This window comes from Antechinus flavipes, chromosome 6, assembly GCF_016432865.1.
Source record: "Antechinus flavipes isolate AdamAnt ecotype Samford, QLD, Australia chromosome 6, AdamAnt_v2, whole genome shotgun sequence".
NCBI lineage: Eukaryota > Metazoa > Chordata > Mammalia > Dasyuromorphia > Dasyuridae > Antechinus > Antechinus flavipes.
In genome coordinates this window covers 192,961,318-192,979,335 of record NC_067403.1, presented here as the reverse complement: position 1 = coordinate 192,979,335, position 18,018 = coordinate 192,961,318, and the positions used below count along the sequence as shown (strand labels likewise).

The 18,018-nt window shown below is 38.4% G+C and overlaps 1 protein-coding gene across 2 annotated transcripts in view; it reads left to right on the top strand.

Annotated features, from left to right (window-relative positions):
- DOK7 (docking protein 7) overlaps positions 1 to 18,018 on the top strand; it is a 116,105-nt gene that overhangs the window by 39,522 nt on the left and 58,565 nt on the right. For both annotated transcript variants that reach the window (XR_007948123.1, XM_051964990.1), the window contains exon 5: positions 8,988 to 9,107. Coding sequence is in view for 1 of the 2 variants with exons in the window: in XM_051964990.1 (XP_051820950.1) it covers positions 8,988 to 9,107 (120 nt within the window). In the remaining variant the exon portion in view is untranslated. The remainder of the gene's footprint in view (positions 1 to 8,987; positions 9,108 to 18,018) is intronic.

Genomic DNA, 18,018 nt, shown 5'->3' with positions numbered 1-18,018 from the left:
ATATGTTAAACACAATATATGTATACATAACCATACAGTTATTTTGCTGCATAAGAAAAATTGGACTTAGAAATAAGGTAAAATTAACCTGAAAAGGAAATAAAAAATGCAAGCAGACAAAAACAGTGGGCTTGGAAATGCTATAAAACTTTTTATTTTCAAAATACATGTAAAGATAGTTTTCAACATTCATCCTGGCTAAGTCTTGTGTTCCAGATTTTTTCCCTTTCTTTTCTCCACCCCCTTCCTCTAGACAAGTAATCCAATATATGTTAAACATGTGCGATTCTAAACATATTTCCACAAAGTGAGATAAAAAAAAGAAAAAAATGAGAGAAAACAAAAAGCAAGCAAACAATAATAAGAAAAAAAGTGAAAATATGTTCTACTGTATTTTTATTATTTTGTTAAATATTTTCTTTTGGTCCTTTGACAACACTGTGGACCCCATTTCTGTGTTGGACATCTCTGCTTCCTACCATAGTGGCTGTGTGCCTCTGGGAAGATAATTTCCCTTCTGTGAAGCCTCAGTTTCTTGATTGTGAATTGGAGATACTAACATTTAAACTATCTAGACTTCCCTTGCTGAACCCTAAAGTGTTACAGAAATGTGAGCTGCTGAAGGACAAGGAGCTAGAAACTGAGCAAAACACTGTGCACATGGTCTCTCTTCAGTAAAGATGTTTTTTATAGTTGGAGGACTAATTGTCCTGCAGTCTCCTGCCAACTGTCCCTAACCACGGGATTAGGCTTTCAGCCTTTTGTGAGAGGCAGTGATATGAGCTCTCCAAGCCCTCGCCCCCACAGCAGGCTGGAGGGGGAGGATTTCGGCGTGAGTAAGCAGCTGTGTTGGCGTTACAGTACCGCATGCCACATATATCCTTGCTCCCAAATGCCTGTGATGTCAGCCCTCTCCAGCCCTGGACTGCCGCACTAATTCTTATCAGAACAAGAACCTCATTGAGGCAGAGCCTTTCTTAAGCTTCCACCATGGTGGGTGTTGCTGGAGGGGGAGTTTTGGGAGATTTGTGTTCTGGCCCTGGCCCCAACATTTATTTGTTGAGTGACCTTGGGCAGACCATGTCCCTTTAGAGGGCCTCAATTGGATTAGATGCTATGTAAAGTCCCTTACTTCATTAACTTGTGATTTCATTGGGATGGTCACTCTATCCCCCGACGCTGATCACAGCCCCTCTGCACCTTGGACAATTTAATAAGTTGCTGTGTCTAAAAAAAATTAAGCATCTCCTGCTGTATGGCTTTCTGGTGAGAGAGCATTTCCGCATTTAGTGAGGCTGACCCTGAGATGACAGACGTTTAGGCCATTGCCAGGGCTGTATTCACAAGCTTTCCAAAGGGGTAGAAGCTGCCAACATTTGTATTCCATGACAAAGCTCAGGGTCAGAACCCAGGGTCACCTCTCTGCCAAGGTTAGGCATTGGAGGATAATTAAATCAATAAAATTTCTTGTACCAGTGAACTGGAACTGTTTGGTTTGGAAGAGCAGGGGCTTGAGGATGTGAAGTAGGGTCTGTGCTTTCAAATATTTGAAGGGCATTCTGTGGAAGAAGGATTTAGCCTTGGAGGCAGAATGAGGAATAGTTTACAGAAAGTGCAGAAAGGCAGATATTGCCATCAAACTCAACAAGTGAAACTCTCTGAAAGTTGACTGGGACACTTCAGGAGCCGGAGAAATCTCCAGTCCCCTAAAGCTACTCTTTAGAAAGTAGCTAAATGATTACTTTTTGGGGATGTCAAGGACTGATTGGACTAGATGCTTTTTAAGATCTTTTTCAGCTTTGAGATTCTATGATTCCTAAAGTCCTGCCCTTAATTTATTCTTTAAAACCTTTATGGTGGTTCTTACTGGCTACATACATATCCCTACTCCCCTCTGCCCCCCAAGCAATGTTCTGAGTGGATTAGACATTTTAATAAATCGCTTCTTTATGGGAATCTGGTTGGGATCCAGTCCATACTTACAAGCATCTGGATCACTTCCATGGCGACAGGTCCACAAAGGTCAGAGCGTGACTGGGAGATGGATGTTCCAATTGGGCTCGGACCCGACTTCCCCACCCTTGCTGAGGAGCCAACGCCCACAATGTCCTTTTTTACTTTTCCTTTCTTTGGGCAAGATGTGCAGCCAGTGTAATTCTATCAGAGAATTCCTGGGCAGTGACGGTGCCACATTGGAAGAGAAACCGGGCCATTTGTGCTCGTGGCCTTCCTAATGTCAGCAGAATGTGAGCCAGCCAGCTCTGTGCTCCCCATTCATTGCTCAGGCTTTGGGAGTGAGCTTGGTGTTATTTCATTAACTGTTGCTGCAGAGTAGGGAGTGTGTGTGTGTGTGTGTGTGTGTGTGTGTGTGTGTGTGTGTGTGTATGGGGGGAGGAGGGAAAGATGGTATGCTTGGGCAGTACATGTATTTTATTTCTCACAATCATGTGGTTGTTGGTCATTCGATTTTTCTGAGTCACTTTGGGCCCTGGGGCATCGAGCTTTTAAAAATATTTCATTACCTTGATTGACACTCCATCTATCCTTAACTCATATATATTATACAAACAAAGATGAGACTTTATTGCATAGAAGATAGGAAATATGAGTGTTAGCAAGTTCATTTTACAAATGAAGAAATCCAGGGTCAGAAAATGGAAGCGATGTGTTCACACAGCCAGTAAATGAGAGAGCCTAAACTAGAATCGATGTTTTCTCACCTTCAGCTCTCTTTTCTCCACTTTTCACACGGTACATTGGAAAGAATTCTGGTCTTGGAGGCAGAGTACCTGCATGAGTGACAGCTCTGTGAACCTATGTGAAGAGTCTCAGTTTCCTCATCTGTAAAAAGGGATGGGTGGGTAGTATTGTCACTTTGTGTAACAACTTTGTGAACCAGGTATCTCTGAGCCTTTTCTCTTTTGTAAAAAGGGAGGGAAGGGTGATGCTTTTACTTCTGTATTTACTTTTTAGGATTGTGAGGGGGAAGTATATTGGAAATTTTAAAAAGCACTATAAAAATGTGATTTATTGTGCAGTCATTATAGCTTTATTCCTGATGAATAAAAATATTTATTAAACATTTACATAGATTCTAGTGTTAGAAATTGGAGGGGATACAAAGATGGGGAGTTTATACTTTATTTATATTGCTGCACATTATTAGGGAGTCCCTTGTGAATGACCGTCCCTTCAGGGCCTATGTATTTCTCATTGTGGGACCTCCAGAGTACTGAGAACACGCTGACCTCACACATACATCCCATGGGCTTGGTTAATTCTCTTAGCTGAACAGGCCAGAGGGCTGGGTTTATTATTTTCTGATGATAGTCTTAAGGCCTTGTTTCCTGGCCTAAGCATGTCTTGATGGCATGAAAAAGGTGTCAGGGTGTTGATAGTATAAGAAAGATAACTCACACATCTTTGGAATCAAGTCAGTGAATCATAGAATTAAGGAGATGAAAAAGACTTTAGAAATCATTGAGCCTCTGATGTCCTTTACAGAAGTAATATTTATGATACTATGATCTTAACATAAGGATCGGTTCTTTGTGCTGGGAATGGAGTAGAGGGTTTCAGACTTTGACACAATTTAGAGTTCAGAGTTTTTATGAGGGGGACAGTAAGTAAAATCTTAATGTGCTATATAAATGCTAGCTATTATATTATGATTATTATTGAGCTATAAAATTATAATATATTTCAATATATTATCAATATATATCTCAAATATAATAAATATCTCAACAATAACATAATAACTAGCATTTATTTAACATGTTACAATTTGCAAAGCACTTTGTTGTTCATTCCTTTCAGTTGTGGCTTTGTGAAACTACTTGGGGTTTTCTTTCCAAAGGTATAGGAATAGTTTTCCACTTCTTTCTGTAGTTCATTTTGCAGATGAGAAAACTGAGGTAAACAGGATTAAGTGATTTGCCCATTGTCACACAACTAGTTAGTGTCTGAGGTCATATTTGAACTCAGGAAAATGAGGCTTCCAGACTCAGGATTGGCACTCTGTGCATGATGGTACCGCTGAGCTATCTCATTTGATCTTCACAACAATAGTAGATCCTGAGGAAATTGATTTTCTTATAAGGAAGAGGCTGTATGACTTGTCCTGCATTGCATAGCTAGTTAAGTGCGTGAGTAAAGATTTGAATCCAGATCTCCAAGGCCATGTCTCACATCCTGGACATTGTGACGCCTTTTTGCGTTTTCTTCCAATCCAGATGAGCCCCAATATGCCTCAAATTAATTTGCCTTTGAGCTGAAGCCAGAAAAGATGGCAATGTTGTTGTAGGGTGAGATACTCCATGGTTATGGAGTCAGAAAGTCTGGATTAGCTACCCATTTCTTTATGTCTTTGTACCTCATTTTCTCCATGTGTAAAGTGAGCTTAATAACACTTTGCTCAAAGCAAACGGGCTTGTTCTATGCCACAGTAGGGATTTCTTTTCAGGGAGATTCAACACTGGAGAACAACAGAGAAACTTGTCTATGGTGATTAATTCAATGCTTTGCTCATAGTAAGTACTCGGTAAGAATTCAATAACAAGCATGGGACAACAATAGCTTACATTTTGATCCTCAGGCTCAGGGTGTGACTAGTCCCACATCACGTAGGTAAGAAGTGTTAGAAACATGGATTGAATTGAACATTTGATTGTAAGCTCCTTGAAAGGAGGGATTGGGTAATTTTTATCTTTTTATTCCCAGTGGGATCCTTGAATTCATTTTGGGGCTTAATAAATGCTGAATTGAAAAAGATGTGATTATTTTCCCTAAGGTGTTTAAATACTTGATAGGGAGACAAGACTAACTTCCATGAAATTAGTCAATGACATGAGAGAGTGGATAATCAAGTGTAAGATTGTGTGGTAGGAATGATAGATTTTAAATGAATCTAGTTATTTGGGAACATCTGCCACTGAGGGGAAGAATAGCTAGAGAGTGGGAGAGCTAGAGATTAGGAGTACTAGAAAATAAAGTCCATATTTAATGAATGAATACCATCTGCAAGAAGAAAATAATACATCTCCTCCTTTTCCCCCAACTCCTCTTTCCTCCTCTCTTTTCCTTCAACACTCTGGCTTCATTCCTCAACTGTAGAATCAGTGCTTGGAAGATCAGTGCTTCACTTCTCAGAATTATCTGCCCCTTTCAATCCATTAACAACCTCTATCACCTAAAAGTGGAGTGTTAGACAAGTGGTAAGATTGTCCAGAACATGGAATTTTAGGGCTGGAAGAGATTTTAGAAAATCATTTGTTGTTGCAAGTTGTTAATTTCCTTCACTCAAGTCTCACAAAAGTTCATCATGCTATGGTGGTGACCCTGGGTTCTCATAGCAGCAGAACACAAACCTTGCTGGATTTTACCAAGTTGGAAAGACTTCAAGAACAGTCCAATTGATGGAGCATGACTTTTGTCTGCAGATCAGTCTAGCTAAGAGCAGAGAAACTCATCACCAGGAATAATTTTTTTTGAGCCATGGCAATTCATAAACTCATACACCGAGGTGGTACTGAGAGGATGAGATCTTTTTTGGAGAAGGGAATTGTGGACTCTTGAAATTAAAATAAAGTATGTATTGCTCATTTATGTTATTTAATAAGAAACAAACACGACTGCATTGGCACTATATCCAAAACATTTCTGTTTCTCTTTCATCCCATCCCAGTGAAGGATGGTAGAGAGGAAAGGTGAATGTTCAGTTTTGATGTCATCTGCCCAATAAAGAAATTGGTATCCTGATAAAGTTTGAAACCCACTGACTTTGGATGGGGGTCTATCTTATCATTCATGTCTGCCTAGTAAACTTCAGAGACTTATCAGTTCTACCTGTTCCACTTCTTGACCCCATCCCCTCTTCTCTTTTTCAACTGCCGTCACCTCCTTCTTTATGCCCCCCCATTCCCAATTCAACCTTCTTAACACTGTCAAAATAACATTCCCTGTCCATAAATCATCATTATCACTTTTTTTGCTAAAAAATATTCCTGGTTTCCTATTGTTTCTAGAGAAGGATTCTTAATTTGGAGTCTATGAACTTATAAAAACATACTACTTCTCAATATAATTGGTTTCCTTTGTAATTATGTGTATTTTATTTTATATATATTTAAAAAAACATTATTTTGAGAAGATGGTTCATGAGATTTATCAGACTGCTAAAGGGGCCCATAATCTCCAAATAATTTAAGAACTTCATACTCTGTTCAAAACCTTCTACAATCTGGTAGCATCCAACCTAGCCTGCCTTATTTTGTGTTAATTTCTTCCATGTGCTTGACATTAAAGATCTCTTTATATTTTCCTCTGTAAGTCTTGCATCATAGTGAAGATGTGATTCTAAATTTTTGATAGCTATATATATTCTTGATAGCTTTCCACCAATTTGGAAAGATTTTAAGTACAGACCCAATTATAACCTTATGCTTGTTGTCTGAGAACCAGTCTTAGTAATTTAGTAAATTGCAATCTGTCAATAGAAGGAGTACCTATCTGTATTGCCAAGATTATGGCTCTTGATGTGTTGGAATGCTCTCTTCTTTATTCAAAATGAAGTTTTCTTTGTTCCCAAGAACACACTCTAAGATTTCTTCATCCTTTCATCCATCTAATATACTCCCATTTTCTGCAAGAAGAATTTTCCAATCCATTTTAATTCTAATTAATTTTCTACCTCCCTCTGTTGATTATCTACAGTTTATCCATACACACACACACACACACACACACACACGCACGCACGCACACACACACACACACATATATATATATACATACATACACACACATACACACCATTTGATTTATCTTTATGTATATGTACATTAAATGCAAGATATATATCTTGCATATATAACTTGTTTGTATATTGTCTCCTCTGTGAGACTATAAACTCCTTGAGAGCAGGAACCATCTTTTTCCTTTCTTTGTAACCTAAGAGCTTAACACAATGCCTGATGATAGTAGGTACTTAATAAATGCTAGTTGATTGACTGCCCCAGTCAGAGATGTGCTAGTCCCAATTTGAACCATCTTATGAACATCAGTTGTTAAATTTTCGTTGTGTGTTTTACACCTGGGAAATCAGTCAATCCTACAGATCAGAGTTTTATTTTTTGTTTTGTTAGTTGTTGAGATAAACAATAATCAACAAAAAAAAAAGATGAGGAATATGTTAATAAGGCAAATTAAAGTGTGTCATATGAACTTTTTTTTCCCTTTGAGAGTCATGTATAAAATATTAACAGCATAGTCTGGGTCCCAGTTAACCTTCACTCAGAATTACCTCTCTCCATGATGTTCCTCTTCCTTTCCCCAAATATTCCCCCTCCTTGCCTTTCCTTACTCTTTTCCCCATGTCTCTGATGCCCTCATCCTCACTTTTGCTTATTGGATTCCCACTTGTCCTTTATAGACTGTTTCATATGCCCCCTTTTGGCTCTTTTACTGAGCCCCCGAATTCTCATCTCATGCTTAGCTTTTCTTCTATAATGCCCTCATAGTATAATTTTTTTGTTATAGCTCTCTGTGCTTTCCCCCTTTGACTATGCTTATGCTCTTCCCTGGCTGTAGATGCTCATTTCCCCTCCTTCTCCTTTACCTCTCTGTTTTTGAAAGCCTAGCTCATGGGCTACACTACACTGTCATTTCTCTGGCTTCCTATTGCTCTTTCTTTGTTCTCTTGCGACACTGATCATGTGCTTGACTCAGTAATAATTATTGGTGTCCATGTCTTATCCTCCTCAAAGAGACCCAGGACCATAGCTTATATAAACAATCTTCCTTAGGTTCAATCTCAGAACTTTACTCAGTATCATAGTAATTGTTCCAGAAATAATGGATGCATGAATATTGCTAGTTCTCTGTAGCACCCCTTTTTTTGCCTTTCACACCATCATTTTGATTTTATCTTTCTTTTGACTTTCTTAGTGAATCTTGATTCTTATTGGGGCTTTGCTTGCTATGAGGGAACCAGAATAAAACTGATAAAGTAGAATTAGGTTGTGAGCTCTTTAAGGGTAGGAATTGTCCTTTGCCTCTTTTTGTATCCCTAGTACTAATTAATTAGCACAGTGATAGGGCATTTAGCAGATGCTTTAAAATATTTGATTGATTATTGACTGATTGATAGAAAAAAGTGACTCTCAAGAAACTACTTCATAGATTTTAAATTATAAACTTATAATTATTGGGATTAAAAGCTTGAGATCTGGGTCTAATTATGCAAATATATCCTAGAAATTAAGAACTGGAGGGGGGGTCTTTAATGTTCACATAGCCCAATTCTCACTTTGCAACTGAGGAACTTGAAACCCAGAATGGTGAAGGAATTTAGCCATAATCACACACCTTGTTTTGCTAGAACCCAGGTCTCCAAGAGAACAGAATGTGCTCCAAAATTCTTGATAAAAAAGAATTGTTTTAGTCACCTTTGGTCATTGATGCAACTGCAATTTTCTATCCACGTTGCCATCACCAAATTTTAGACATCTCATGTCAAAGACAAAAAGGTTTTGGTTTTCAGCATTCCAGGATAGTTTTTTCTTTCCCATCTGAGAACATCATTTGCATCAACCGAGATGGGAAATGCCAGGGATCCTGGAGAAAAGCAGGATCCATGTAGCAGTGAGAACATAAAAATCCAGCAGCTCCGTTATGGGGCTCATTTTTTAAGCTGCTCTAATTTCTTTCAGTTCATTTGCATGACTCTCCCTCCTGAGGTTTATTTGGACTAGAGAAGTGATTAACTAAGTATAGAATCTGCCTTTGCTTCTCCTTCTTGGTGTGTGCTGGGGTTAGATTGGGTCATTTTATTCTTGGCTCGCAAATCACACTGATTTCCTCTGGTGCCGAGCAGTCCACATTCTTCAGGACACCAAGTCTGTAGTTGTATTTTTTTAAAAATGCTTTGCCCAGTTGTCAAAACAAGAGCCTGGATTGATAATGTCCTTTTTTTTCTTCTTTTCCAGGGGCTGGTGTATTTTTCCTTTCTTGTGCAGAAGGGGAGCAGATCAGCTTTCTTTTCGACTGTATCGTCCGGGGCATCTCCCCCACGAAAGGCCCCTTTGGCCTGCGTCCCGTTCTCCCAGGTTAATATAAGAAGTGTAGAGTGACCCCTTGGTCTTGGTGCCTGCCCAGACGAGTGCTTGTGGCTCCACTTGGAAGGACAGGTTGCAGACACCACACCCTGGGATATGGGGTAGTTTTCACTCTAAAATGTCACCACAGTCCAGATTTATCAGTCTTGAGCACCTAGTTTTTCTCCCTCCCTGTCCCCTGAGTTCATTCACACTCCTGTTGCAATCATAACTGGTCTCTCTTGTGTTTATCCTAACTAGGTCGCTCATTAATACCAGCTATGACTATCTAGCACTTTGTTGTCACACAGTATTTTCACTTATATTGCCTCACTGTGACTGTTACTGTCCCATTCGGCCGAGGGAAACTGAGGATTTTATAAAGAAAGACTGACTTGCTGAAAGTCACAAAGCTAGTAAATGTTTGAGTTGGGCTTGTGAGTTACTTCATTCCTCTAGGTCTCAGTTTCCTTTGGAAAATGATTGCTAAGGTGCTTTTCTAGCTCTAATCCTGTTTATATTCCTATCCACCTATGATTTAAATCTGAAAGGAACCTTAGGCCTGGAGGATCAGAACTGGAATGGCTTCTAGAATTTGTTTTTTTTTTTTTTAATTATAGGTGAGGAAACAGGTTCAGATAAAAAATGAATTAACTTGCTTAAGGTGACAGAAGAAATAAAGGGAGACTGTACTAGGCTAGTCTGGCTTCTGGTTCAATAATTTTTTTTTCACCACAGTATACTATTTCCTTAAAAGTGTTCTATTTTGGGGAAACAGTCCTCCTGCTTATTCAAAAATAAAAACTACCCAGACTTTGTTGTGGATGCAGCAGGAGAAATAGACACAAGTATATTTATGGTTTCCAAAGACTCATGTTCCTTGCAGTTGAAGAGATGAAGAAATATCATATATTAGTGCTTCTGAGCAATCCTTGCTGGGGAGGAGTAGGCAGGCTGAAAGATGAGACTTTGGAACATCCGGGGAAAATCTGTATATTTGGAGCTTTTGAAAATAATGCTTTAGGGCGTTGCCTTTTGATGGCTGTGCCAAATCATATGGCTTTCCATTAAGCTGGGGTTAAGAACTGCTATTCCAAGGGTTTGTATAGATCTCTGACCAAAATTAACAGAGGTGTTCTGGGAGCTGGTAGGATTTAGAGAGATAAAATCTCTCTCTAAACTCTTTTGTAAACCACACTTGACAGGCAGCTGCTGTAGGTATTACTATTGTCAGAACATAGAACTGGGAATTAGAAGAATGAGTTTTTCTCCCAGCAGCTAACTTCTTGTGCGACCTCAGACAAATGATTTTTCTTCTTTCAACCTTGAAGTTTCTTCCTCTGTAAAGTGAGAGGAAATGTCCTCTAAGTCCCTTTGTTAATTAGTACATAAAACCTAATGTAGAATTGGTTGCCTTTTGAAAAGTTAGCCTTGAATTTCAAGTACTGAAATTTGAAGAGCTCGTGTATAGAGCTCTGAGCTCTCCCGAGTCCTGTAGAGGTTCTTAGAGGCGGTTTCTCTAGTGGTCATAGTAAAAAATGAGAACTATATATATGTAATGAATTTTTTAGGGACCCATATAAATATCTTAGATAATCATGGAATTACAGAATCTCAGAATGGAAAAGGAGCTCAGAGGTCAGCTTGTCCAACCTTACCTGGGGAAAAAGTTCCTTTATGTGACCTTCCCAAAAATGACTAATAGAAAGCTGCTCAAAGAGTGTAGTTAGAGAAGGTCTGTAGGAATTGGGTCTGAGTTCTGGTCATACCGTTTCTTATTTTTGTGTCTTGAGGCAAGTCACAACTTTTGACCTCAGTTTCCTTGTGTGTACAAAGGACGTTAATTCAGATAGATTTAAACTTCAGAGTTCTCTATCATCTCTAAATCTATGACTTTAAGACTAGCTAAAACAACCTGTCCCAATTCTGGGCTACTTCAATTAAAATGATTTTTTTTCCTGTATTAAATTGAGATTTGCCTATTTGTGACTTCTACTTATGGCTTAGGTCTGTCCTCTTTATCTTAGCAGAATGAATCTTTTCTCTTGCACAGGAAAACATTTTAAATACTTGAAAACAGCTGTCATGTCTCTCCCTACTTTTCTTTTCTACATTAAACATTCCTACTTCCTTTAACTAATACTTATGGCACAGTCTCTTTTCATTGACCTGGTTGCCCTCTTCTGCATGTTCATGAAAATAGTAATGAGAGCTTTTGTATCATGCTTTAAGGTTTGCAAAGCACTTTACAAAAACTATCTTACTTTGTCTTTACAACAATTTTGGAAGAGAGGTGCTATTATTATCCTCATCTTGCAGATGGGGTAAGTTGAGATTTGGTAACTTGCTTAGGGATCCACAGCTATTAAGTATCCGAAGCCGAATTTGAACTAGAATCTTCCTACAACATGACCATCAGAACTTCATAGAGTATATCACATCATGTCTGACCTTGAAAGAGATATTTATTTTTCTTATTCTGAATATTTTGCCTTTATTAATGTAGCCTAAGATTTTATATTCTTGTTTGGCTGCCATAGAATGTTGTTAATTTATTATGATTTTTTATAGTCTACTAAAATTCTTCTCCTACCTTTGAAAGTGAATTATTAATATTATGTAAATATGAATAATAATAGTAGCTGTGATTTATATGGCACTTACAATTTATAAGGCAATTTTCTCACAAAGATCCTATGAGGTAAGTACCCCCATATGATAAATTAGGACATTAAGACTCAGAGTTTAAGGGACTTTTCTAGGATCACAGAGTTAATAAATGGTGAGCTAGCATAGGACTTGAAATCAGGGCTTTTTATTCCAAATCCTGCTACCTCTTGCTGTCTCAAGAGCTGGTGTCTATATTCTAGAACTTTTGTGGTCTGATAATAATACATTAGTGATAACCTAAAATTTTATAGAACTTTGAGATTTGAAATATGCTTCATGTACATAGTCTCATTTGTTCCTTGGGATGACTCTGTGAAGGTAGGTTCTGTAATTATCCACATTTTACTGATGAGATACTTGAGGGGTAGAGAGATTAAATGGCTTGTCCATAGGCACACGATTAATAGATGTCTGACAGGATTTGAACCCAAGTCTCAATTCCAAGTCAATATCCAACATCCAGTAGTGGCTGGATACACATAAAACCAGAAAACAATATAGAATGAGATTAGTGCATTAGAAATACAGGTACCATGCCGTAGGAGTCGAGAGGAGGCAGAGTTCACGTCCCATTGGGAGAATTGGAGAAGCCTTCATTCAGGAGATGGCATTTAAACTAGGCTTGGTGGAGGCTTAAGAAATGAAATTAATAAATATACACGAGGTGGGTTCACATGTGGCCAAAATCCTTTGTTGGTCCAATTTGCATCAGTCTTGCTTGTGCCTTAGGATGAATATTTGCACTGTTTCTTGGCTCCATCAATCCAGATGGCTTGAGTCAAAACAACTGCCAGAAACAACCCTGTGTGAGCATATTATATATGGGAAACTGGTGTTGTCCTTTGTACACAAAAGGGATGCTGTCCACTCCCTGTCATTAGGACATGTGCTGTGAATTGTCTTCTCTCCCACTCCCCTGAAGCCATATAATGGCTGTGGAGGAGAGCTTAGCTAGCCAACTTATAAGCAGTTTAATCTTTGACCTTGGCTTCATTGCATTAGCTTTGTGTTCTAAACAAGGGAGTTTATAGGCCACAGGATGCTGGGACTTTGAAGTCCTCTTTTCTTTTGCCATGTGGGACATGCTATTACAACAAGATTCCCTCTTTGATGTGCTCTTTGTCATAACTTCAGAGTACCATACACATATGGACCACACACAAATATCCAGATGAGCACAGAAATGTCACACAAGCTTCTGCCTGCCTTCTCCAGAGAATCACCAGCCAAATGCAACCATCACAGACTCAGAGAGAGAAGGCAGGAGACCGCAGATACCCAGACTGGGAACCAATTGGACCTTATCTGACCATTCATTCCTGTACTTTGTCATACTTGGCCACAGGAACCTCACACGAGGGTGAAGGAGTATTTCTATATTAGCAATGAGCAGAGCACCAAATCTAATCAGGTGAGATAGGGTTCTTGCCTTTCATTCCTAGTACTCAGCTCTTAATCATAACAGGTGAGGTTTCAGACATCACAGCTACATTTTTAAAAAGAATAGTGGAAAAGATGGATGAGAATTCATAGATGAAAAAAGAGGGAAGGGAGTTTTATATTTTCTTAAAAAACAATATTAGAAAATGTTGTCTGGGAATAAAGAAAATCAAAATAAAGGAAAATGGGAATAAAAATAGTAAGGTAAAAGGCTAGATTAAATGATCTCTAAGGGCTCTTTAAAAGCAGCTATTAAAAACAACTACTTTTTTTCTAAAAGTACTTTTAGTTTCTTTTACTAAAGAAACTTTCTAAAGTACTTTTAAGTTTGCAAAGATCTCGTTGTCCTGTTTTATAGATGAGGACATTCAGACCAATGAAAAGTGATAAATTGCTAGTAGGTTTTGGAGCCAGCATTAATACCCAGATCTCTTGATGGCAGGTACAGACTCTTTTTGCCACATAGGAAGGTGTCATTCCAGGACTCACATCCCAGAATCCTAGATTCAGTATCCTCCCAGATCTGATAGCGTCTCTCCCATCCATCAACTTTGTGGTCCTCTAGTTGGATTTGCCACTAGTGTGATGTAATGCTTTTTTGTAAGGAAGGGCGTTGGCTCCCCCTGCTGCTAGTTTGTGAATTTGTCACAGTCATGGCTCAATTCAGTAAGCATTTATTTATCCATGTATCTGCTATGTTTAAGAGCTGACTCTTGCCCTTAGATTTTGACTCAGAGCTATCCCAAATACAGTGGGTTCTTTGTCACTCAGAGGTCTTCAAGTATATCAAAGCTGTTTCTGTTGGGTACCCATTAAAAGGCTTCTGAGGTCCTTTCCTTTTCTTTTCTTTTTTCTTTCTTTTTTTTTATAATTACTTTATATTGACAGAATCCATGCCAGGGTAATTTTTTATAACATTATCCCTTGCACTCACTTCTGTTCCGATTTTTTTCCCCTCCCTCCACCCCCTCCCCTAGATGGCAAACAGTCCTATATATGTTAAATATGTTGCAGTATATCCTAGATACAATATATGTTTGCAGAACCGAACAGTTCTCTTGTTGCACAGGGAGAATTGGATTCAGAAGGTAAAAATAACCCAGGGAGAAAAAAAAAAGACAAACAGTTCACATTCATTTCCCAGTGTTCTTTCTTTGGGTGTAGCTGCTTCTGACCATCATTGATCAATTGAAATTGAATTAGGTGTGTTTGTCAAAGAAATCCACTTCCATCATAATACATCTTTATACAGTATTGTTGTTGAGGTATATAATGATCTCCTGGTTCTGCTCATTTCATTTAGCATCAGTTCATGTAAGTCTCTCCAGGCCTTTCTGTATTCATCCTGCTGATCATTTCTTACAGAACAATAATATTCCATAATACTCATATACCACAATTTACCCAACCATTCTCCAATGGATAGGCATCCATTCATTTTCCAGTTTCTAGCCACTACAAACAGGGCTGCTACAAACATTTTGGAACATACAGGTCCCTTTCCCTTCATTAGTATTTCTTAGGGATATAAGCGCAGTAGTGGCTGGATCAAAGGGTATGCACAGTTTGATAACTTTTTGAGCATAGTTCCAAATTGCTCTCCAGAATGGTTGGATGTGTTCACAGTTCCACCAACAATGTATCAGTGTCCCTGTTTTCCCACATCCCCTTCAACATTTCGCATTATCTTTCCCTGTCACTCTAGCCAATCTGACAGGTGTGTAGTGGTATCTCAGAGTTGTCTTAATTTGCATTTCTCTGATTAATAGTGATTTGGAACACTCTTTCATATGAGTGGTAATAGTTTCAATTTCATCATCTGAAAATTGTCTGTTCATATTGAGATCCTTTTCTGTGCTGAGATTCGATGAATCTGTGATTACCTAGAGTTACTAGGAAGCTGAATGTCACTAGGGAGCAGGGAGTACCCATCTCTGAAGGTTTTCATTTATTAGTTGGATGACCACTCAGGGATTTGTAGAGAGGATTGGACTGGATGATCGATAGAGATCTGGCCAATTCTAAATTATTATTTTTTTATTCTAGTTGGAAGATTGGGGCATGAATATAAAAAAGTTAAATAGTTAATTTTTAAAAGTTACTTAAATGAGCCAGGGAAAAAGTGAAGTTAAATTTTAAAAAGTTAAATGAACTTGGGAAAAGTTAAATAGTTAAAATTTCTAGATGTTAAATAGCTAAAAGGTTAAATTATTTAACTTTGCACTTAATTTAAATAACTTTTCTTGACAGCAGCAAAAGATCTGTTACAAGACAATATCTGATGATAATTACTTATCAGATGATGCTATAGCCAGAAAGCTCTGTAGGTCTTTGAAGAAGGGAGGTCTGTGAAGCTGGAGAGGTCTGGGGAGAGGCTTGTTAAGAGGCAAAAAGCCTTTTACAGGCAACGGCTCATTGGGTTTAAGTAAGGTCACTGGACCAGAGGAGTCTTTGTTTTGATTTTACCCAAAGGCATTTCTTCTGATGAAGAAAGGCTTGCTTTCTAAAGGGGTTTGGGCAAGGACAGAATTTCTATCCTTCTGCCAAAAGGGTATTTGGGAAATGTGACCCAGATTGTCCTATGGCTATTTAATCATTTCTCTGAATTTCCCAGAGGTCATCCCCCCATCCTCTGACATATAGTAATCTAAAAGCCAAGCACAAACTTTGAGTTGCCACTGAGACTACTATATATGGCCTGAAATATTGACTAAAAACCCTTTCAAGGAATGAATTGTCTTCCATACCTTTGCTAATGAGAGTTCTTGGTAAAAGATCAAATCTGGGATGTCATAAACAGATTACCGTACTTATATATATCTGAGTGAATCTTGGAAATGGTCATGTTCCATTGGAATCATTTCTACTTAATTTAATTTCTACTTATTTCTTACTTACTTAATTTAACCCTGCCTTTGTTAGCTATACATTTCAGTATCCTTATTTCATTCAGAGATTTCATATTTTATCATCTGCTTGTCTTTAGGCTACTGTCTTAGGTTCTAAACTTGGGATTCCACTGGTGAGTTGCAGGCTTCAGATGAGACAGTAGTAAAGTAGTTGAGAGAGTGTGGGTTCTAGTCCTGGCTTAGCCATATGATTAGTCGCATAAAATTTTTTAACTTTAGTTTTCTCACCCATAAAATGTGCATGATTCTTTTATTAGTTTTTAAAGTCATGGTGAGGAAAGTACTTTGTAGTCCTTCAAGCACCATAGCAATGGAAGTTGCTGTAATTATTAATCAAAAATGAAGTTTGGGTGATAGGATGCCTAGGCTGCCCAACTTGTCCAGCTATTAAACTCCATTAAGATTCAATATGATATAATGGAAAGAACACTCGATTTAGAGCCGGAGAACATAGTGTGGATCCTGGTTTTGTTCCTATGTTGCCTGTGTACGGTAAAGGCTTTCAATTCTGTCATCCTGGGATTCTATTATTTATCAGGTGCAGTTAGTCCAAATTCAGAGAAGGTTAGTTAGGATCTCAGAGAACTAATAGTGCCCAGTATTCAGTGCTGAATATGCAGCTAATAATACATTAGTACTCAGGACTCAAAGAGCTAGTAGGTGAAATTACTTGTTGGCAGGTTGCTTGATACATAGAAGGCCATAGTGTTTTAAAGTTTGCAGAGCAGCAGATATTATTTCATTATGTCCTCATAATAGCCCTGGAAAGTGTTGTTGACTAGTTTCAATCAAGTGACTTTTTGTGATTCAATCTAGGGTTTTCTTGGCCAAGATAGTGGAGTGATTGGTTGTTTCCTTCTCCAACTGATTTTATAGATGAGGCAACTGAGGCAAAAAGGGTTAGATGACTTGTCCAGGGACACACAGCTAGTAAGCATCTGAGATTTGAACTTATTCTTAACTCCATTAATGCCATCTAGTTGCTCCTGGGAAGTTTTTATTATCCCCATTTTATAGATGAAGAAACTGAGACAGAGAGCAGGTACACCTCTTCTAGGGTCACATAGCTAGTGAGTATTTGAGGTCAGATTTGAAATAAGAGCTTCTTGATTTTAGACTCTGAATTTCATTTACTGTGTTATCTAGCTACTTCTCTCTTTAAATGAGTCATATTGGATCATTCATCTTATCTACATACATGCACGGATGGTGCTTGGGAAATATATTATCAGCCCAAGGAAGAGGCTTGTCAGTTTCTGTAACATATTGTTCAGATAGCTCACATGATTAATGCCAATAAATTCAATGACCATTTATTAAGCACTTATTATGGGCAAGCCAGAGATGGGGATACATAAAAGATGCATAAAGTTCTCTTCCTCAAGGGGATCATTGACTTATAGCTTATAAATATCTATCTGCTCATTTTAAGGCTGAGGAAGCAGAGATCTAGAGTGGTTCCATGATTTAACCAAAATTCCACAAATGGCACAGGGCAAGGTGGAGATTTGAATCTAGTTCTTTTCCCACTAGATCATGGTAGGGATATCAAGTGTGTTTGGGATTATGTGCATGAATGCAAAGAATATGTGCCAAGGGGACAGTGATGTTCACAGTGCTTTAAGATTGAATGCGGGGAAGATGACTTTTAGCTAGGTAAGTAAGGGAAGGCTTCATAGAGGAGATGGCATTTTAGCTGGGTTCTGGAGGAAGGGAAGAATTTCAGAGGGCAGAATTGAAAAGGGGCATGTTTTTACCCAGCAATGAATATATATGGTGATGAGAGGAGGAAGAAAGTATAATAAGGGGCCAGTCAAGATTGGCTGGAATCTAAAATACTCAGCAGACCTTCTGGTAAAAAATTCAAGGGGAGTTGAAGCTAGATTGTGGAAAGCCCTTAAAGA